Source organism: Olea europaea, chromosome 1 (assembly GCF_002742605.1).
Source record: "Olea europaea var. sylvestris chromosome 1, O_europaea_v1, whole genome shotgun sequence".
In the NCBI taxonomy this organism is placed as follows: domain Eukaryota; kingdom Viridiplantae; phylum Streptophyta; class Magnoliopsida; order Lamiales; family Oleaceae; genus Olea; species Olea europaea.
This window is the reverse complement of record NC_036237.1, coordinates 5,727,898-5,751,776: the sequence shown is the minus strand read 5'-3', so window position 1 is coordinate 5,751,776 and position 23,879 is coordinate 5,727,898. Positions and strand designations below refer to the sequence as shown.

Here is a 23,879-nt window from a genome sequence, read left to right as displayed (position 1 = left end):
CGTGTAAATCTTCGTTCTTGCGCTCAAAATCCTCTCCAAGAAGTGTTTTTCTACCTCCAATCCGTTCTGCCTCTTTCTGGACGTCTTTTGGTATTTATATCGTATGAAAATTAGGTTACCAAAAGAGTTTCAATCGTATAAGGAAACTGCAGAATCGACCCCCAGAATATACCTATGCGACCGCATAGTACATTTCTATGCGGTCGCATAGAGTAAAAAAATATGAGAAAATTTTCTCGGGAGGCCTCTATGCGACTGCATAGAGGTTTCTACCATGTGACCGCATAGTTATGCGATTCTTTCCGCGGAATAACTTTTAGTATTTTGGTTATAACTTTTTCTCCTGATCTTCGATTGAAGTGATTCAAAGTACATTGGAAAGAAAACTCAAAGATCTACACTTTTGATAGAAGGAGCTTTCTCAAATTCTGATGTTTACTATGCCAAAAATGAATCTCAAGTAGAGACTAAAAATCACGATCATAACTTTTTCGCCTGAAAGTTGATACTTGATAATATTTCAACCATATTTCACCTCTTTGACTCCTTTTCTCATCCGATTGACCTCTAACACTCTTGAATCTTCATTCCATTACCCGTCTCATCTATGAATTATTTGCAACTTGGTCCCCGAACTTTCAGTTTCTTCAACTTTAGTTCGTTTTCGCTTGTTTATTTTATTTCCATCAACTCATAATATCACCAAATTGGTACTTAGCTCATTAACTTCCTTGATTTGTCCTTCGAACCATCTTTTGGATAGTTGCACTTTGGTTCTTGAACTATCACTTTGCTCCATTTTAGTCTTTTTTCGGCTCTTTTATCCTGAATTCCACCATTTCCATAGTAACACTTACATTGCATGAATTCAACAAGATTAAGTCACAATTTAAACATTTTTCTCTTAATTAAGTTATGTTTGTGATCTAAATAAATGTGTAAAAACACACTTATCAATCAACAATCGATGATAATTCCATTTGAATCATTAACATATATTAATTTTAATCAAACTTAGCAATTGTGATCCCAACAGAATTTTTATCAATAGTTATTTGCTCCATTATTTTTTTCCCTCAAAATGACCTCTTGGTAATGTTGCCTAAGGTCCCCAGATTGCTCGATCTGCCTCTACGGCTATTATTATATAAAAATAAATCATTTATTTGTCCGTAACTCTGATAATCATTCACATAAACTCAGCGTAAATAAACGTCATTTCTTGTTTATGGAAGCTCACATACTTTCCATGGAAACCAAAGAAACTATTTAGCTACATTTTTCAAGATATATACTTTATTTCTAGTTAATAAACCATTTTTTCTTGAAAATTTAAAATCAATTCAAAAGTCAAAGCAAATCCATCCGAGACAATGATATTAATTTCATTGATGCACCCGTCGGGTGATAGGTTGAATAATTTAACATTTATAATGGATTTATGGAGCCAAGTGTTAGACCATTATAAGTAGATTTAAAGTCTTGCTTGCTTTAGCAACAGGACACGATGATTTTAAGTATAATGCAACGTAAAAGTTGTTTTTATTCTCATTCTTATGAGAATGAGAATGAAAAATATAATCGTTATGGGATCAATTCAAAAGAGAAGAAGTCAAATATGGTGACTTGATATGATGGATAATAGTAATATTTTTCATTTTCTTGACCAAAGAATGGGATTTTTCTCTTCAACGGTCAAAAAATCAATTCTCAAAATTACTACCGAATAAGCCCTAAGTATAATAATTTTAAGTATAATGTAGCATAAAATTGAAATGTGTTTAATTTTGGATAGCCATTGCAAAAATGGTCAAATTTGACACTAAAATGTTTATTATACCCTTAACGGAGGAAAAGCAAATAAAAAAAAATGCCCTTATTTGAGCCCCACTTTTTCCATCAAATTGTATCTTAAACAACGATTGACCTCATTTTAATCATATTTTTTAATAAAATAATATTACATACAAATTCAAATTTTTTAATTATACATTATTTATCATAACACTAGTACAAAATGCATTTATAAGCGGGGTGGGGGTCTCAACAAGATTTTTATTTGGATGCATCACGCATATCGGGGAATTAAAGTTGCTTCCATGAGAAGCTAAAATGATGTGCAAGTTATTGCCAAGTGGTCCCATTTTTGCAGTATTTAGTGGATGATGGTAAATGGAAGATTTGAAAAAAGGGCAGATGATTTCAAACATTGTTTAACATTATTGCATTGCAAAATATTAATGCACTAGCAAATGAAAATCATATAGTTATTGTTTGTCATCCTTTACTTTACATTCATTTTCATTATTTTTTCTACAATTTTCATTTTTAACTACACATTTTTCATTAAAATAATATTATATACAAATAAAAAACTTTTCATTCTTTTTTAACCATACATTCTTCATCGATCACTATTCCATAATATATTTCTTCAAATTAATAGGGCTCAAACAGGGCTATAATTTCAATTGAGAAAATAAAAGAACAAATTTGTGAGTTCATTCAGGTCTTCACAAATTTCGGTAGAAGGCAATATTTTAGATAGAAATCAAACCTGTTTTCGAATTTGTTATTTACATTTCATCACGTTCTTGACATTTGGTGTCTGATAATCTCAACACTTGAGATTTCATCTTTCAGGAACGAGGTTTGATCGATCGGTTATCATTTCTACATTTCATCACGTTTTGAAAATAACTCTCGACATTTGGTATTTGGTAATCTCGACACTCGACATTTCATCTTTCAAGAACGAGGTTTGATTGATTGGTTATCATTTATTATGTTCTTGAATTCACCTTCGTAACTAAAAAAAAAATCCTTCATACCCAAAAATTTTGAAGTGTTGAAATACTCTCGACACCAGAAACATTTGAAAACCAAAATATGAAAATCCCAACAGCTGATCAAAAAGAAGACACTAGTTTCAGCCTAAATTTCATGCTCGTAGCTCCAAATCCAGCCATATCTAAGAAAATCTCTTAACGACAACTACAAATCTGCCTAAAGAAAAGCAACTCAAAAATTGGTAGTCAGTAATTTTCTCAGCTGCTTCACACACAAGTTCCTAAACAATGAATATGAGAATGGACAAGTCATTATAGTGTTGTGGTACACCGCTATTTTAAACTTTATACACCGGGAAAAAGGATAATTAGTACAAAATGTCTTTACTTTTCATGATTTTTGTGAAAAACGTCCCTACCTTTCTTTTTTGGCTCATTTCATCACTACCTTTACATTTTCTTGTGCAAAACATCATCTTCATCATTTTTCTCAATAAAAGCTATAAAATGACTAATGTATATTTCTATTTAAAAAAAAAAACAAAAATAAAGAACTAATTGCAATCATAGTCCCAATTTTTAAAAAAGTTCAAAAGAGTCCCAAATAAAAAAAATTCTCCACCTCTACCACCACCACCACCACCACCACCACCAATTTTCGTTAGCTGCTCTGGCCATCGAAAATTACCCTCCATGCCGACGGCCTCTCACCTACAGCACAATTCAACAAATAACCAATCCAAACATCAAATTTAGAGACAAAAATTGGTGAAAAACAATCCCAATTTTTTGCACCCTATACAAATTGATTCCACCACTTCCAGTGACGCTCATGGCTGTCCACTGCCACCGGTCATCTCCCCTTATCTACGTGAACGTCGTACTGGTTTAACATCACGAAAATATGCCTTAAATGTTGCTAAATTTTTTAATAAAACAAGCCGGGTTCGCGAGCACAATGAGACGGTAGTGCCTATTCTAATCGATGGGTCCCAAGCAATTTTTCCACCGAAGTGCCACCAATTGAGCGTCCAGCAGCCTCATAAGACCTTAGGTGTGCATTTAATTGATTCAATCCAACCTCCAATCGATCCAATTTTTCAAAGCAATTCTACACCAATTCCGCAAATTCTTCTAGGGTAGATGTGCTTGCGCTTTCTCCTCCTATTCCCCCTCTCTCAATTCCACACCAATTCTCTTCCCAGAGGACTCTTCACCCGTGGAATCCTCCATATTCTCAGTCACAAGGGCCACCATTGATCAGGGATTATTCACACTTAATGAAACTTGGTAATACTTATGGATATGGTAATGGACCTTATGATTGCAATAGTAATGTTATAGCTAGAGCCGGAGCTAGAACTGGAGCATTAGCTCCACATCAGTTCGGAATGGTACAGATGCAAAGGGTGGGGTTGGAATTGAGCAAACAATGTTTGAATCAGTGCCAGTAGTTCAAGGGACGGCTACAAAAAAACGACTTAGGTTGTTTGGTGTAAACATGGAATGTCCCAAATCTTCTTTACAACTGTATTGGGACTTTTGAACTTTTTTATTTTTTTATCCGGGACTCAAACTTTTTTTAAAAATTGGGACTATGATTGTAGTTAATTCTTTATTCTTTTTTTTTTAAATTTAAATAGTGTATATTAGTCATTTTATAACTTTTTATTGAGAAAAATGATGTTTTGTACAAGAAAAGGTAAAGGTAGGGATGAAATGCGTAAAAAAAAGAGAGGTGTGGACGTTTTGTGCTAATTACCCCAGGAAAAACATAGAAGCATTGGAGATAAAAATTAAACAAACAACGGAAGGCAATGACCCATCGTTAAATAACTCAAAAGAATTTAGACCCATGTAGGCTTGAACATTGGGTGGTGGTCCAAATATTTTAATATCCAAACCCACCCATTATATTTCGAGTATTTCGTAAATAGAACCATTCGATCCTTGTAACTATTGGAACCAAACTCAAACTCAAACTGTTCATTCTGATTCGAATTTGTGTCTACCCCTAACTCTATTATACATTTACATTTAATAAGCATTTCTATATTAGGCTATTTCGATATGTATACTTCGGGATGTCAAATGAGTCAAGCCGACGCTCGACTCGTTGAAATAGGGCTCGTGGGCGGCTCGGGCTCGTAAAATCACGAGCCCGAGCGGGCCTCGACGGGAGGCGAGCTGCTCGGCCCGTTGCTCATCCAAACAGTGACGAAAATGGTCACTTTTTAAAATAAAGTGATCATTTTGGTCACCTTTTTCAGTGACCGAACGATCAGTGAACTTTTTTATTTTATTTATTTTTTTCTTCTATTATAAATATCCTCCTAAACCCCAAATTTTTTTCATATCAAAACTTCATTCTCACTCTCTCAACTCTCTTTTATATCAATTATTGAGTTTTTACTCTCCTGTGTTGTTGTGCAAAATATACAATATTGATTCATTTTTTACAGTTTATTCAGTTACAATTTCAATTCATCTAATTCTTAGTTCTCACTATATTTATATTTTTACTAGTTATTATATTTGAATTTCATCACAAACAATCAAATAAATGGATCGACGCTCATTTGTTGAGAGCTTTTTCGATACGGGATGTGGGCCACATGATGAATCACCTAGGATGCCGCAAAGTCAATTTTCAAATGAATTTGTCGATCTAAATGACGTACCCATATCTGAAGATATTCACATTCACGGTCTTGGAAGCCACAATCCAATTGATTTGGATGATATTAACGTTCCTGAATCGGAACATGAGGACGAAGATGTCGAATTAAACATCCCATATGCAAGGGGAAAGCGAAAAGGCAAAAAACAAGCAAAATGTTGTGATTACTTTAAGTTAATTTCAACGGGAAAAGTCGTCGATGACCTCGCAGAATCCAAGGCAATATGTAAATACTGTCAACAAAGATTGGTATGGCAAAAAGAATTTGGTACCACCCATTTCAACCGCCCCTACAAAGTATGTGCGGCCAGATATGGACTTCTTTCACCTGGTTAAACACAATTGCAATTTGACAATCTAGGCGCCGGTTCTACGACTTCACCCCTATCCACATGGATGTATTCGGAGAGCAATACTCGAACCGAAATGGTGAAATTTGTTGCTACCACTGAGTTACCTCTGACTATTGCCGACAACCAACACTTCGTCTAGTTCGTGAAAGAATATCTGCAACCAAGGTATGTTGGGGTAAATAAAAACACTCTTCGTGCCGATACAATACAATATTTCAATGATTCAAAACAATAATTAATTATAGATTTGCAACAATATGGGGTGTTATATATTTAACTTCTGATATATGAAAGGGAGTTAATAAAAGAGCATATATAGCTTCAACTGCATATTATATAGACCCACTTTGGTGCATGCATAAAAAAATTATTGCTTTTAGAATTATTAAATTTCTTCACAATGCTAATAATATATATAATGCTATTATCAGTATTGTTAGAGAATATAATTGCGAGGTTAAAAATCGGTCTTTTACTTTCGATAATGCTAGTGTTAATAACGTCGTCGTTGATAAATTATGTAGGGTATTTCAACCTGATTTCGTTTGGTATTTGTTTCATATTCGTTGTGTGTGCCATATTTTGAATTTAATTGTGCAAGATGACTTAAAACATATAAATGATGAACTTCAAAGGATTAAAAACGCATTAATATATATTACGATATCTCTTAGTAGAAAACAAGCATTTGAAGATTTTTGGGCTGAATTAGGGGTGACGATTGTTAAAACATTTGTTAGCGACGTAGGTCATATATAGAACTCTATTTACTTGCTATGAAAGTCATGTCAAAGTTTCAAACATTTAATAACTGACTTTTATAACAATAGGCATGTTAGAAGCGATGACGATGGTATGTTGAATGAATCCGATTGGATTTTAGTTTTGAAAGTTAAACGATTTTTTACATCTTTTTATGAGACCACGAAGATTTTATCGGGCATTTATTATCTCACAAGTTGTATGGTGCTTGAACGCCTTTATATAATTGCAAGAACATTCCATAAATATAAAAATGATGCCGATTTTAGTGAAATTATAATTGCTGTGGAATTAAAATTTAAAAAATATTGGGAAGAACTGCTAATGTTATTTCCTTTAGCATGCGCAATGGACCCCCGATATAATATTTTGGGAACTAAATACGTAATTAATCAAATCAATAAAGTCTTAATACTTGATACACCTATCACCTATAAGAATTTAGACCAAACATTATGTGAAATGTATGATTTATATGCAGAACAAATGGGTGCGAATGTTAGTTGGGTACCCCTTGCACCTACTCCTTCGGTTGAAATTGAAGAAGATGATGTCGAAATAATGAATTTATTTCAAGTCATTAATATATTTAGATATGATGCAACTGTAATGTGTTCATTTAGTGTCATGTCGTCTACACTTGCATCTCATCAAACATCAGCCGCAACTCAAAATGTGATACCTGCCGAATTAATTGATTACTTCAATTATAATATGCTAATAGACAGAACAATTAAAAAGAGTTCAGAAGGAGTAATTGAATTCTGGTGAAAGTATGAAAGACGTTGGCCAATTGTTTCTGCAATTGCGAAAGATCTGCTGACACCTTCGGTTAGCACTGTTGTTTCGAAATCTGCTTTTAGTACAGGTAAATGGGTTTTGACCGATGTTAGGAGCCGGCTAAAAGAAGATGTTTTGGAAACGTTAATATGCATGAAGGATTGACAGGACGCTCATTTTCGACTACAAGATAAATACGTTGAAACTGCATGTCGTCGGGTAAGAAGAAGTGTATTTTTATAATAAAATTTTATTCGATCCATAAATGAGGTATGTTAGAGCCTATAATTTAATTATGGATAATGTTTAAATTCTTTTACTTTTAAAACGAACCGATATATAAAGAAAAAAATATACTAACTAGATACATAAATATATAGTATCATATATAAAAATATCAAAATTGGATTCAATACAGAAGTTCAAACACTAACGAATTCCGCAGCAACACGTTCTTCCTCCGTAACTCGATACATATGGAAGCTCGTCATCTACAGACATAACAACGTAGTCGTGTTAAAGTTAGACTAAGCAATGATCAAGAATTGCATGAATCTTAAAATTTCAAGAAATGTACGGGAAGAATTGCGATGTCTAGTTTATGAATTGTTGGTTTGTATGTTGATTAACGGGTTAAAAAATTGATTTTTCGATTCTTTGTGAAAAATGTATTTACTAGTGTTTTAAAAATCGAACCGGTCTGGACGGTTTAATTGAGAAAATTGGGAAGGGGGACCAAAATCGATCTACTTTAGATTTATAAAACCTCTAATTAAAAACCCGCTCAAAAACTCATTAAATCGATTGATTTTTTTGGAAAATCCATGACCCATTCCCGATTTAACCAGTTCAATCTATGTAAATGTATATTTTAAATTTTTTTAAATGTATATATTTTTTAAATTTATTTAAATGTATATTTTTAAAATTTTTAAAAATCACCAGATCCCGGTTTGACTCTAGTTCAATCTCTTGACTCTTGATCCTTTCTCTTTTCCGAGTTGATGGTTGAATCAGCTTTTAAAACATTGGTATTACAAAATACATTTAATCAACGTCATTAGCAACTTTATGAGTTGGCATCCACTAATTGCAAAAACATGCCACACAAGCGACTTCATTAGCCAAGTCAACGATCTCGTCAATTTTTGAAATGACCGTTGAGTTAATGATGGATGAGATTACATATTACAAAGTTTAGTGATTGATGGAAAAACTTTTAAAGTTCAATGGACCAATGAAAATTTTATTCGAAGTTTAGTGCTCATTCAAATCTTTAAACTTGGAGTTGCAATGCAATTTGGAAATGCAACAAATGATGTTGAGCATAGGGGAACATGAACGGTCCAAGTAAAATGGCGTTGTTTAAAACGAGTTAAATTCATTCAAAGTCCACTTGCAACAAAATCTCATTTGAATAACCCAACATTAAGATAATGTTTGAGCCCCATTTTTGTAAAAATTCATTTTTAAAATTTTCAACAATACATTGTTTAATAAAATATTTTTACACTTAAATCGAAAACTTTTTCTTATTCATTTCCAAAAAATCACTACTTAAAAATACATCTTTCCCCAAAATGAGGCTGAAACAATGGCTAAATTGGTTCAAAATGATCACTTGACTTTCAGTTTATATAAATTTTAGTCACTGTAAAATTAATCCATATGGATATACATTAGTTAATAGACAAGCATTCAAAATTATCAACACTTCATCTAAAGCATAAAAGAACCAAGTCGAATAGGACCAAACCAATCGATTTTGGTCCAATTTTAATCTATAACTCAAAGTGTAAACCCACAAATCCAAAGATAATGAACTTAATGTTAATTTGAAGTCTGGAAGAAAAAAAAACCCTCAGTAGAGAACAAAGAAATAATTGCCTATACAACAACCTCAGTTGGACTCCAAGACTAATAAACAGGCAACTAGATAGAAAGATTTCACCACCACTTGTGACTAACATTTGTAAAGATATTTGTATTTCCCAACAATAATAGAGCAACCATAATTGCCTATACACCAACCTGAGTTGGACTCCAAGACTAATAAGCAGGCAACTAGATAAAAAGGTTTCACCACCACTTATGATTAACATTTGTAAAGATATCTGTATTTCCCAGCAATAATAGAGCAACCACAATGAGGCTTGCCAATAATAGCCACATCCAATGCTGCCACTTTTTCTTGTTTCGATTGCGAACAATTATTGGAGGCATATTATATTTCCATCATGCTTATTTTAGAAGATCTTTCGATAGTTGCTTTTGCCAAAAAGTCCGTCCCCTTTACATTTTTTGCTTGACTTTTAGTGCTTTGCACGGTTTCACAAACATTTGTGTTCTCATTGATTTCACATTCAATATAAGCACCCTTCATTCTTCCTTTCATTCTCAACTTTTTCTCCATCTCCTACGCAAACAATTCATTGATAATGCAGTACCATCATGATATTTTCACAGATGCAAAAATGGAACCGCGCATTGTGTGGGAAGAAAATTCACATTTCCTTTCCGTTCGTCTTCCTTTTTTGCTCTTACTTCACATCTCCTTTGTGCCTTCTCTGCATTCCTCTTGTTTAATGCATGGATTGACACTACTACCTTTTCAAATATGTAGTACAGGTTATGTATTAGGTTTCTACATTCCAACACAATTTTTAATTATATGAAAAAAATTGTATTTCTCATGGAATTTCCAATTGTTACTAAGGGCATTTTTGGTTTAAATTTCATCAAAATGGACATGGAACGAATATGGAATATTTTTGAAAATGACAATGTGATAGTGGACATTTTTTGCAATTTTCTCTTAATTTAACTCAAGTCCAGTCTAAATTCCGACAAACATGAAAATTAAACCATTGTGACACTTTATTATTAAGTCACACTACCCTATTTTAAAAATGAGGCTTATTGGCCTTTTATAGCTCCACCTTATTCGGATGGACAATAGAGATCATTTCTATATAATGGTCGATATTCATCTTCTAGATTATTTTATTTAGCTATTTACAAAGATTACTACAAGTTTCCTACATATTGCCTATATAGAACATTTTAGATTCAAGATCCTACCATATATTTCTCAATATTCTAAAATGCGCATTCTCGTATGCTTTGATATCTTTTATAAATTCAATACTTCACCTGGCAAAGTACTTCGAGCTAATCTCAAGTGTAAATAGAAGTGTGATTGAACTTAAATGATATCGTGCATGATACTCTCTATAAGACTACGCATTAGTTAAACAATACTTTTTCTTATTTATTATCGAACATCCAATATATTAGCTTTATCATCTAATTTTTGGGTCGCTGAACTTTATGTTCCTTATTCAATTACAAATTTATTTTCTTACTATTTAGTGAAATATTTCACAACTTGCTTATTTACTTTAGGTGAACTTGTATTTGTTTTTACTTAACCTTTTCCCCACTTGTTAATGATGGTAGGTTGATTCTCTCTTTGAATTACAATTCTAAGGACTGAATTTTGGTATTCCACATACTTAAAAGTCTATTTAGAGTTTGCTATTTCTTTGTTTAGGGTCTGTTTTATGGTCATAAGCTCCTAGTAGGCTAATACTAATAGTGAGCTCTAATGTCCATAATGTCATTAAGTTGAACAATATTTATAATGAATTGACTAATTTCTTTCTTATAAGAGAGATCTTTTTCTTTCAATAGATTTCACAATATAAAAGAATATGAGCTTTTTTTCTTTCCTAGAGCAAGTCGCGTGTGGCCTATCTTTGGTATATTTTGTGTACGTGTGACACAATATTGAATATTCTAGATACATCACAAAAGTTATTGATTTTGACAGATATTATTCCATATATATGTGCGTGCGCGCACATGTTAAACAGCTTTTTACATAAATTTATGGTGCGTTCCAAGATTTGAATTATGTTACCTACCAATCAATTGATGTTCCATATCATCGACGTTTAACATAATCCACTAATTTAGAGCCTAATTGTATATTTATCATTATGAGAAGTACTACATGTATATAATTGTCTACATAATGATGTACATTATTACACGTGGCACTGAATCCAACATTTAATTCAAATCTCACACTTGCACATCAACAATCAATGGACACCATTATATGCAATAATTATGTACAAGCATAATTTTTCTTATCATTATAATTGACAAGCTTTAACTGTATATTTACCCATAATAAATCTAATTATTTTAATTTGCAAGATCTAGTATTCCGTTTGATATGATCAATTATACACATAATTAATGCAAATTTCTATATTTATCATTATAATTTATTGGAATTGGAACTTGATTATCTTAAAATTTAGTTGTTTTAATTAACATGATTTACTAATCTTGCATGTGTTTAGAGCAAAGAAAACTATGTTTGTGGGTTTAATTTGGACCTCGATAAGTCTTTTGATCGTTTCGATTTGATTGGCTGAGAAAGCTTTAACAGGTAGAGATAGGTCAATTAATACATTCTTTGAAGCGCTCCGTCATGTGTGATAGAATCAGATTGATTCTTATTTCAATTCAAGCATTGGATCTTTTGTCTCATGAGCATTTTGTTAGATTGAACTTCAAAACAAGAAAAACCACTGGCCAAAAAAAAAAAAAAAAAAAAAAGAAGAAGAAAAAGGGGTTGTGTTCCTAAGCTTGCCTTGCATGTAGGTTTGTCTAGACAAACCTTTTTGAACGCCGTATAAGTCTTTAAGAATGCATTTTACCTATTGTATATGCTTTTTTCTAACTATGATGACATATTAAATATTTAGCTAAGCATAAAAAATAATACATATACTTTTTATTATTAATTTTAACGTAAACACGTTTGATAACTTACTTTTCTGTAACAAATTTATTTATGCTTGGCAAAACATGCTCAATTCAAACATATTCTGCTTAACTGTAAAATCAATTATTTTAGTCAAACCATGAATTGGAAAATTCAACCTTTATAAGATAGAATTAAATGGTGTCAATAAATTAAGAGCAATGGCGATGTGTACAACCTGTGCAGGCCAGCGCAAGGCCGGCAACCCATGTTGTACCTCACATGTTCTCCAACCATTTGTGTTTGTGTGCACGTACAATTTTCCACACAAATACTAGCCCACAAATTTTCGGTGAAATTCATATCTATGTCGTCCCCACCAAACTTGTTAGACTGATCGGATGAATGATTTAGGGAGTGTCAAAATCAAAAACAGTACAAAAGACAAGAATAATGAATGCAAGTAATTTCTTACGCGGGAACTCAATATGCCATGTCGAGTTGAATGTTGAATTCTTCTGAAAATCGTGCCGGCCTCAACGTTGTTTGTTTGTTTCACCTTACGTACGGTACTCGCTCCCAAGATGTGTCATTGTGGAAGAAAACAAAGACAAAGACCCTTCCTTTTCTTTATCAAGAAACTCGAACGAACTTCTGTACTAAGTTGATTTGTCTGAGTGATTATTATCACGATAATGGCGTCTTCAGGAAGAGTGTTGCACAAGTCCGAGAGACCCCCTTCTTCGGTTCGCTCGAAAGTGCCCATTTCTAATAGTAGACGCTCCGTCACTCCCACTTCAAGAACTCGCCCTCAACCTCTTGATACTGACCCAGGTCTCTCTCTCTTTTCTCTCACACACATATGGGCCATAGCTATCACTTCTCAATTCATCGACGTCCATCCTGAAGATTGTAATGATTCATTCTAATTCCACACTAATATTTCAATTTGAAGATAATTTTGCCTTTATCCTTCAGTTTTAAGTTTAGATAGTTTATGCTGAAACACTGTATTCGAAAAGTATTATCTTGACATTATTTTGTAAGAATTCTTGTGTGTGAATGCATTGATGGTATATCCAGCATTTATGGTAGAATACATGATTTCCATAGTTAAGTATTGAATTAGACTTGAGAAGAAAATGGGTTCGGTGTAATGTAGAGTGTTCGATTGTAGAGAAAGGGGTGCGCACGCTTGCGAGAGAGCGAGAGAACTTCATTTGTACAAGTAGTAAATGAATTAATTATCCAAGGGGACTCCAATTGTATATTTGTCTCAATCCTAATATATGACTTGTTGTAAACCAATTTGAGTTGCTGTTTAATGTTTTTGGCTTCTGTGTCAACGAAGGTCTCCGTTGATCCTTTGGCGTTTCTCCTCCTGATGCGGCAAATTTGGGGATTTGTTTTTGCTGCTTCCCTTTCATTTGTCTGTCTTCTTGAATTGGGGGACCTTTTGTCTTTAAAAACACTTTTTTTTTTCGGCATTTTAAATAAATAAATATTATTACAAAAAATGCAGGAACTCAGCCATATCCTACATTCATAGAGGTGATTATCTATCCATAAGGTTTATTTCTCTAGACTACACACGTTGATATACTGAATAACAAATAGTAATATACATGTTCTCATTTTTATTGTAACTATTTCATAATAACTACAATGCTATGTTATAATCTTACTGGAACATAACAGAAACGCATAACTCAAAATTCAAAATACTCACACCTGTTGGTGAATATCTGGTGTTTTGGCTATTCAGATACTGCATGTTTATTTATATCTGAGTACTCTACCAGTGGTCCATCTTAAGATTGTGGTATAATTCGATTGACGGAAAATGTTCACCTTATTATTCCATTATAAGATATAGTTGTGGTTCACAGTCCTCAGGTATCATTTGGATTGTGTACTTTTGACTGAACATATGTTCATATGCTTCATTGTCTTTGACACAGAATCTGAAAGAGTGAGAGTTGCTGTTAGACTTCGACCTAGAAATTCTGAAGAGCTTTTGGATGCTGATTATTCTGATTGTGTCGAGCTACAGCCTGAGGTATGTATGTGAACCTCTGTGTCATATATAACTTAATTTTCATGCTATTATAATTCAAAAATACGTCTCATTTCAGTTGACAATAGATCATCTCTCTCTCATGCCTTATTGAATGGATTAATCTTTTGCTATTATGCAGCTCAAAAGGTTAAATTTAAGAAAAAATAACTGGAGTTCGGAGTCGTTCAAATTTGATGAAGTATTATCTGAAAGTGCTTCTCAAAAGCGTGTTTATGAGGTGGTTGCAAAGCCTGTAGTTGAGGTAGGTTCAAAACTCAAGAAATCAGTTTTCACGCTCATGGCATGTTTTCATGGGACTTCATCAACTCGCTCCAAACGCTTTTATGCATTTTCTCCTTTTGTCTTAATTTATCATCACTACATTATATCCATGAACACAAAATTTTTTTGAATTCTTAAAAGGTATGGTATGTACTTGCAAAGATGAGATTGTTGGACTGTGTGGAGCTTAGTCATATGTAAAATTTTCCAGCGTTATATTTGGTATCCCATGCGTGCTTTAGGTTGCCTCAATATTTCTACTACAAAGAGCACTTTTGGAGACCCTTTTTGTTTAGAGTGAAAGGCATAAGATTACCTTGTATTCTTCTTTTTTTTATTATTGTGAAAATCTACGTGTGGTTTTTGCTTGTGTTCTGATTTTAATTTTGACTTTATTATTATATTATTCTCATCGGATTAGAGCTTAATCTGCAATGGGAATACTTGCCAAAATCTGTTCCAGTCAGCTATTTTTGTATTTCTAAACTGTAATGTTCCTTAGAAGATAATTTTAATGTTAAAAATTATCGTATTTTTGCTAGAATTAGTTTAAAAAGAAATTAAGGTATATTTTCATGATGTGCTGATCGTATAAAGGAATTTTGATTTACTTTTGCAGAGTGTGCTTGATGGATATAATGGGACAATTATGGCTTATGGTCAAACAGGCACGGGCAAGACTTACACCCTTGGTAGTGTGGGTAAAGACGATGCATCAGAACGTGGTATTATGATTAGAGCTTTGGAGGACATAATTACAAATGCATCTGTATCTGACACTGTGGAAATTTCTTATTTGCAGGTAATGTGAGTAGTTCATATAATTAAATGCATGTTTGTTAGTTAAAAATATTAATACGTCACACTTACCATTTGACTTCCGCAGTCAAGGTTATGGTATAATTGAAGAACTGATGTCAATGAATTTACTCAACTTGGGCTGTGGATTGAGGTGTCCAGTGTCAAAGTATCTCATATTTTAAATTGAAGGAAACATTGGTATAGTAATTGAATCATGATGTGATGTGTAATAAATTGCTAACATTTAATATAAATGTTCCAGTTGACTCAGAAAATTGCTGTCGGAAAATTGCTGTCGTATCTTGATTTTTAAGCTCGCCAGTGATTCTGTAGATTCATAGATGCTTTAGCTGAACACCCTCCGTCCGAGATGTAATCATTTCAGTTTTACTTTTAATTTACTTACTCGTGAGTTTGATGGTAAAAACATGTATTGTAATTCGACCAGCTATACATGGAAGCCGTTCAAGATTTGCTTGCACCTGAAAAGATAAACATTCCAATTGTAGAAGATGCCAAGATTGGAGAGGTATCAGTACCTGGCGCTGCAATAATCAAGATAACAAACCTTGATCACTTCTTGCAACTATTGCAAATAGGAGAAACAAACCGTCATGCAGCTAATACAAAGATGAACACCGAATCTTCACGCAGTCATGCAATTCTCATGGTACATACAGAAATCTTGTTTCCTCGAGCTTTTCCTTAATGTAAAATGGTAAAAACAAGATTTTTATGCCCCCTTGGTTATTTGCTTTGGGCCATGATTAGATTTACCGGGAACTATATATATTTATCCCACACGGTGAATACAATAAAATCCTGTTAATTTTTTGGTCCATCTATTTCCACTAATTTGTGTTCTATAGGTTTATATTCGGAGATCTGCCCATGAGAAAGAAGAAATTGATGTTTCTTATCAAGGAAATGACAGTACCACTAATAGGCATGGTCATCACTTACCTACTATTCGAAAAAGCAAGCTGTTGATTGTCGATCTTGCTGGATCTGAGAGAATAAATAAATCTGGTATGTCTTTTATAATTGAGAGCCCAAAATATTTCTCTATTTTCTTCTGCTACATCTTAATTTTACTTTTGTTTCTTTTGAATAACATATTGAATACCAAACTTATCTTTAAGCCAAACTAAATGTGCTCTAAATGTGTCCTTAGTTGAATCTATATGTAATCTATCATCTTGCATGAACATTTGTTCACAATTTTTACCTGTTGCAGGGAGTGAAGGTCACTTACTTGAGGAGGCCAAGTGTATCAATCTTTCTCTTACTTCTCTAGGAAAATGCATAAATGCGTTGGCTGAACACAGTCCTCACATACCTACTAGAGATTCTAAATTGACAAGATTACTTCGTGATTCATTTGGAGGTGATTCTATTTTTCATTTCTTTTTACTTGGATGTCGTTTGAGCTATAGTGATCTTTTATTGATCCTGAGATAAATATGTTGCCATATTTATTTGTTTTTTCCTTCCTAATATTTTTGTTGCTGTAAATGTTCTTGCTGCTCGACATTGCTGTAAATAAAAATTTAGAATTTTGAGTGTTGGTCTCAGAGGCCTGTGTCAAATGGGCTACTTGGTTAAAATATTATAATTTTTTCAACATTAAAAGATTTCCCCGGCCACTGATTCAAGAGAAAAATTATTGGATATAATGTTTTTAAAAGCTAGAAGTTCGATCTTGTTTTCATGTATAACTTCCTAATTGTGACACAAGACACTACATAAACTGCCTCTAGTTTTGGGATATCAGGAGTTTGTAATTATGTTTTTTTCCTCTAATTTTATAAAAAGAAAATATTTGATAGCATTACTGCGCAATGGTTGGAATGCTTTTTCCAGGGGCTCCTTTGACACCTGCCTGCTTACATGATTTAATGTTGTATGACAGACCTGTTGGCTGCAGATGGATGGATTCAATTGAGATTTTGCTTCTCCATTTTTTTCCCTGTTGAAACTAATTTAGAATGGTTTCATTTAGCAAGAGTTGGATCAAATTGTTACGTTGAATTTATGATAATGAACTATTGTCTATTATGTTGGTTCATTGGCGAAAATTCAGACTTGTTAAATGAAACAGGTTCTGCAAGAACCTCACTTATAGTGACAATTGGACCTTCTTCTCGAAATTATGCAGAAACCACCAGCACCATAATGTTTGGACAACGGGTAAGTTCATTGTTTATCATTTAAGAACTGTGTAGATCTATTTAAAGTTTTCTGTTCATATCCGTTGGACAACGGGCTAGCATCTACTCAATATTCCAAGTATAATATATACTTATTTTTAGTTTATACCTCATGTGAGCTTATGCATCCAAATAAAAATGATTTTTTGCAGGCAATGAAAGTCGTAAACACTGTAAAGCTGAAAGAAGAATTTGATTATGAAAGCTTATGTCGGACGCTGGAGAATCAAGTTGACCATCTTAATGCAGAGATTGATAGGCAACAAAAGTTGAGGGAGAAGGACAACAATGAAATAGAAAAAAAGCTTAAAGAATTTCAAAAATCTTCTGCTGAAGCTGAAAAGAGTTTGGTTGTGAGGACTGAGGTAATATTTGTTTTCCTTGTGTTTTATATGCTTTATAACATTGCTTAACTGAACCATACTACCATCTTATATTTTGAGTATAACGTATGAACTGCAGTTTCTAGAGAAGGAGAACACTCAATTAAAATCAGACACCAAAGGTTTAGTAAAGGAATTGGACAGTCTGAAAGAACAAAATAGCATGCTGCTTAATGAAATCACTCGAGTACAGACAAGTTTAAAGAATAGCAAGGTATTTAATAAAGAAATTATCTTTTTTTGCATTTCTCTTTCGACTTCCACTGCAATCAGAATTTACTTTTTGCAATCAGAAACGTTTTTTTTGTGGACCATGTCCCAATCTTGAAATTTCTCTAATGAAGATTTTCGAACTCCTTTAATACCTTTTATGTAAATGCAGTTTTTAGAGAAGGAGAACACACGTTTGGAATTAATGTTGAATGATGTACTTAAAGATCTGAACAGCCAGAAAGATCATAATGATTTCATGCACAGTGAGGTTGCACGTCTAGAAATGAATTTAAAGAACAGCAAGGTAAAAACAATGGATCAATTCTCACTGCAATATAAAATTTTTGCTTGTATAGCTGTTTCATTTATATAGACTGACACCTGGAGTTATTCGATATGTTAGAACTGATATGATAGTATAAGACATCATGTTTTTCTCTATAACGGTGCCATGTCTGATGAGCTTTTACAGTGGAGATCGTAATATATGATATCCCATCCCCCCTCACTGGATCCCAAAAAGTATAAGAGGAACAAGAATGAATTGCTTCTTTTATATAAGATTCATATTGCTGGAATCTTTATAACATTTAGAAGGATTTCTAAATTGGAAGGCCTCCAGCTTATGTTACATTCATAGATACACCCATAAGTCACCTACATACATGCACGCGTATCTTTCCTGAGTTAAAAACATCTTCTACTTCCCTTCATCTCAAGTGCTCTGGCTAGCTTCACTTTTTTCTCTCTTGTTAGTTTACTTTTGCATTAGCGGAGTGAGTAATGCTATTGCTTTCTTTGTTAGTAGCTACAGCAGCTAGAGAATTCCACATATCAGAAACTGCTTGCAGATACAACCCAGATGTATGAGAAGAAAATTGCTGATCTAATGAAGCAATTAGAAAATGAATGTGCTCGTTCTGACAATGCTGAAGAACAATTAGAGCGAATGAAGAAGCGGCTCAGTGATGCTGACAAGTCATTGCAGGTTGACCACCATTTATATTCTAAAGCATTGAAAAGATATGATTACATTCGTTTGAATTGTTGATTCTCCCAATCTGCGTTGAGTAGATTTCTCAATTTTTGTATGACTTGAATCTTTTTTAAGAATAAATTTTTCGTGTTGAAGCTGGGGATAGCTTCTATTCTGTCAATCAGTTGCCTTTCACTGTCTATCGATTATACTGCAAATGATTTTATGAAGCATCTAATTTTTTATCCTAGTTTTATCAGATATCTAAGAGCATGATGCTATTTCCTCTTAATAAATGAATTAGATGGAAAATGCTGGATATCAGAGGGCACTTGCAGAGACAACTAGGATGTATGAGGAGAGAATAGCAGAGTTAAATCAGCAACTAGAAGATGAACATGCTCATTTTGATGGGGTTGAAGAACAACTGCATTCTACAGAAAAGCTTCTAAATGATAATCAAAATGCAGTTAAGGTGTGATTTACTATCTCTAACAGGAAAATATACATTCAGCACATCTTGCTGAAATTTTCGTACTAAAATTATTTTTTCTTTAATTTTATAATTGTATACTGCATTGTCATATAAGTTCTAATTGTTGTCTCTTGATTATCCATGTGCCTTTCTTATTCTCGTTGTTTTATTTCCCGCACAGTTATTTTCCTTTTTCCCAATTATAGATCTATGAAGAAAAAGAGATTTTAGAGCTTAGAATGAGGTTAGAAGAAATGCATGAAGCCGCTGTCCATGAACTTCAGCAGTTAAATATGGAATACAAGAATCTACAATTAGAGAAGGTATATTTGGTGCACCAAAATTCAACAGTATGGTTTTTGCCATGGTCATGAAGTTTACTTTGAGGTTTCTCTATTAGTTGTTCGTACTAATCATTACTAGTGTGTCCAGCTTTCAAGTTTGCTTCACCCGTCACAGACACAACAAAGATGAGTTGGAAAATAGTTAATTTAATGATTTTTAATGAATTATAGGAAGGGCTTAGCGATGAACTTCATACCATGAGACAAAACCTTCAAGTTGAGGAAAAGCGACGAAAGCAAGCTGAAAATGAGCTGCTTAACATAAAGAAGATTGTTCCTGAAAGTGAAGATGCCATTGAGGTGAATATTATATGGTTTCTGTATCTTATCAAGCATCATGCTTGTTCTGATACTTCTGTGTTCTGAGATTTTATTTCCCGACTTTCTACAGGTAAAAAAACCGTACATGCAGGAAATAAGTAAAGGGAGTTCAGCCTTCCACAATGAACAAGGTTTACAGGTGCCAAGCCAATCAAGAGATTCTATCACTGGTGGTCATAAGAGCACAATTGCAAAGATATGTGAAGAAGGCAAGTTTCTTGGGTTTTTTTTGCATTGTTGTGGTTGATATTGGTTTGTTAATTCCAGTGGTATGAATTGTTTTAAGGCATCTAGAGAGTTACGGATATGTTAAGTATGGAGGACCGGTACAATTGACAAGATCTTTTTCTTCCTTAATAGTCTAATCCACCTTATCAAATATGCAATAGGACGTGTTCAATATGTAGTATTGGGCAGTACTGCACTGGACATAGGACTAGATTCAAACTTCTCTTTTTCCTAATCCTGCCCATTACACCCTACCAAACATAACACAAATGTATCAGTTATGCCTCTCTCAAGTGTCAGGGCTGGTAGAAACTTGAGTGTACAAGCCCTTGACATCTTTTAAAGGAATAAATTGTTGTTATAACTGTTGTAAGACCTTATAGTTCTTCTAATGACAGATCATTTTTTCCTGTGAATTCAGTTGGGATCCCGAAAATATTATCACTGTTGACATCTAGAGATGTAGATGTCCAAATCCATGCCGTGAAAGTTGTGGCAAATCTTGCTGCTGAAGGTATGTAAAGAACTGTGCCTTATCTTGGAACAACATTTTCTCTTGGCTCCGCACCTTTTTGAATGCCAAAGCATTTGAAACCATTGATGCGTATAATGTATTGCAATATGTTAAGAAGACAAGGCTTTGATATTGAAAAGAAGCAACTAAATTTGAGCATTTGACTTTATATTCTTCACGTCTTTCTGTTTGGACCATTTTCGATTAGGAAGACTATTTGTTGTAGTTAGTCAAGTGTAACAATTCAAAGTAGTTGATGAACTACCATTTTTATTTCCTTATCACTTAGGGTATGTTAGGACTAGAAAATGGTCAGATTAGAAGAGCTGCGAACAGAGGTGAAATGCAAACTAGTTTCTTTCGTCTTTTAGAAGCCAAAGATGATACTGAAGATCCCTCTAAACTAATTGTCTTTTATATAGAAAGCTATATGAATTTTCAAAAAATTGTTTGAATTATTTTCTCCATATTCACCATATTCCTTGTTAAAATGTTATTACTGAAACTATATTATGAATTAGTACCTTTAGTATTCATTTTCTTATAGCGAATAGCTAGTAGATAAAATGAATTGGTAATTCTGCTGACTTAAATCTCTTTCTAAAAAATTCAGTTCTGATTGCAGATATCAATCAAGAGAAAATTGTGCAGGAAGGTGGTCTAGATGCACTGCTCGCATTGCTGGAATCATCTCAAAACCCAACTGCACTCCGAGTTGCTTCTGGCGCCATTGCTAATTTGGCAATGAATGGTACTTATCTCTGTTGCTTTATTATTCAATACAAGAAATATAGATGGTTATGTATGTGAAAATCAAAACATAAGATTTGGTCCTAATGCTGTAACTTTTAGTAGCGAAAGTTGTTCTCCACTTCACATGAGATTAGGTTCTTCTAAAGTTAGAATTTAGCTGAAGACTAAATTTAAATAGGTACTCACTTCTGTTTTCTAACACAACTTCAGCTTTAGATGAGATAATTCAACATGGTATTATGGTAGTCAAAGGTTTTGGATTCAAGTTTCACCATCACCCCATTTATGAAAGCTATGCACATGTGAGCTTTGATGGGGGGGAAATAAATAAATATGTTCTCTCTATCATCTTAAGCTTTAAGATAAGTTGGTACAACAAATTTAATGAACAAGACTTTCATATATAGGTTTTTTACTTAAGGTTACAATTTTTTGGTCCACAGAGATGAATCAAAGTTTGATAACCAGCAAAGGAGGTGCTCAGCTACTCGCTAATATAGCTTCTAAGACAGATGATCCTCAAACTCTTCGCATGGTAGCTGGAGCAATTGCAAATTTGTGCGGAAATGGTAAGATTGAAGTGGATTTGTAGTCAGATCATCTAGAAACTTGGTTAACCATGATTGATTTTCTTTGTATTTTTCCTAATCACTATGGATTACCCGAACTTTTTAATTTATCTTATTTTACAGTTTTATTATAGAATTTCTTGAGATGTATAGAACATTACATGAACTATTCTAATGGAATGGTCATATGACTCAAGATTGTATAGAACATTAAGCCTTTGTTTGATGAAAGTTTTCTAATTTTTTATTTTTTATTTTTTATTTTTTTTTGGGAGGGGGGGGGGGGGGGGGTTGAAAATGAGCGTAGGGAAAATCATTTCGCAAAAAAAGTTTTATCAAACAAGGTCTAAATTTGTAGCTATACTAAAAAAAATAAAAATAAAGAGCTATTGCCTCTCAAGTAATGAGCATTAACATATTTTTTGGTATAAAAAGTTGAAGAGTTTCATGAATACAAGGTACTGTTATCGCAAGTTTGATATGCAGTATTAGATAAGAGCCTATAACATACGAGCTTTTAGCTTATTTTTTCTTAGTATTGTCTAGGGTTATTCAATCCGCCCTATCTACCATACAATTAACAGATCCTAATGAGAATTATGTATATTGATGTTGAGGTACTTGTTTCTTGACAGAAAAGTTACATGTGATGCTGAAAGAAGATGGAGCCATCAAAGCTCTCCTGGGAATGGCTAGAACCGGAAACGCTGATGTTGTTGCTCAGGTAGCCAGGGGTTTGGCAAACTTTGCGAAATGTGAATCTCGGAGAATCATTCAAGGTTTAGATGAATACGTATTACTATCTCATCTAGTTATTCGTCTCATTTTTGTTCTGGGACATGCATTTGAAATGTTTTACTTCAGGATATTGGAGAGGCCGATCTCTTCTAATTGAAGATGGTGCCTTATCATGGTTGGTTGCCAATGGCAATACTACTAGTACTTCAACACGACGCCACATTGAACTTGCTATTTGCCATCTAGCACAAAATGGTAAGCCAGGTTTTTTTCTAGTAAAGATTTTAACAGTTCGTTTGGAAGAGATTCTTCCACGTGAAAGTAGGTGCTGTTGAAAATGAGTTTGGTTTAAAATGATTTTTGAAAAAAAAAAATCTCTCCCAAACAAGGGCTAAATATGACGAATCCTCAAAATATAATGCATAAACATTATGTGCATTTAGAAGTTGAATTGACTGTAATGTAACTTAATGGTTCTTGCAGAGGACAATGCGAAATATTTTGTATCCAGTGGCGGTTTTAAAGAACTCATAGAGATATCGAATAGTTCTACCAGAGACGATATACGCAGTTTGGCTAAGAAAACAATACGGTTAAGTCCATCTTTCCAGACAGTGATGCGCGCAGAATGAATACATTTGCATTGTATTTTCTTTTGGAGTTGTATGAATTTAGCTGCAATAGCACACATGTTTACAGTTCATACTTGAATTATGGCTTCATAAATGTGCAGAAGATGAATGCAAAGTGCATATTTTTTTGTCATACTTGGTACCCTCAAACTAATAGGACTCACCTGCAAGAACTGGATGTGAACCGGCCAGGGATCGATCTGGTCTTGGGTCAAAACATGAATCTAATGGTTCTTT

General features: G+C 33.5%; 1 protein-coding gene across 4 annotated transcripts; it reads left to right on the top strand.

Annotated features, from left to right (window-relative positions):
• Positions 1-12,380: 12,380 nt before the first annotated feature.
• LOC111382164 (kinesin-like protein KIN-UC) lies at positions 12,381-23,777 on the top strand. Of its 4 annotated transcripts, none has more exons than XM_023006152.1 (22): positions 12,381-12,978; positions 14,106-14,203; positions 14,343-14,465; positions 15,105-15,287; positions 15,735-15,956; positions 16,156-16,315; positions 16,524-16,673; positions 17,388-17,476; positions 17,649-17,861; positions 17,959-18,093; positions 18,262-18,396; positions 18,907-19,080; positions 19,373-19,543; positions 19,750-19,866; positions 20,059-20,187; positions 20,279-20,417; positions 20,858-20,950; positions 21,564-21,701; positions 22,147-22,272; positions 22,908-23,051; positions 23,137-23,265; positions 23,494-23,777. In XM_023006152.1, exons 1-22 carry the CDS (start codon positions 12,840-12,842, stop codon positions 23,640-23,642), a joined length of 3,156 nt encoding a protein of 1,051 aa, XP_022861920.1. In that variant the 5' UTR covers positions 12,381-12,839; the 3' UTR covers positions 23,643-23,777. The 4 variants fall into 4 exon arrangements, with proteins under 4 accessions (XP_022861920.1, XP_022862054.1, XP_022861861.1 ...); XM_023006093.1 differs by having other exon boundaries at positions 12,382-12,978; positions 18,901-19,080; XM_023006215.1 differs by having other exon boundaries at positions 12,383-12,978; positions 18,901-19,080; positions 21,576-21,701.
• Positions 23,778-23,879: the final 102 nt, after the last annotated feature.

What these genes read in the sequence shown, in the direction of transcription:
- LOC111382164 (XM_023006093.1), top strand. Translation starts at nt 12,840, where the DNA reads ATGGCGTCTTCAGGAAGAGTGTTGCACAAGTCCGAGAGACCCCCTTCT. An exon ending in ACTTCGTGATTCATTTGGAG is followed by an intron (nt 16,674 to 17,387) that starts GTGATTCTATTT and finishes TAAATGAAACAG; the next exon opens with GTTCTGCAAGAACCTCACTT. An exon ending in GTTTGGTTGTGAGGACTGAG is followed by an intron (nt 17,862 to 17,958) that starts GTAATATTTGTT and finishes TATGAACTGCAG; the next exon opens with TTTCTAGAGAAGGAGAACAC.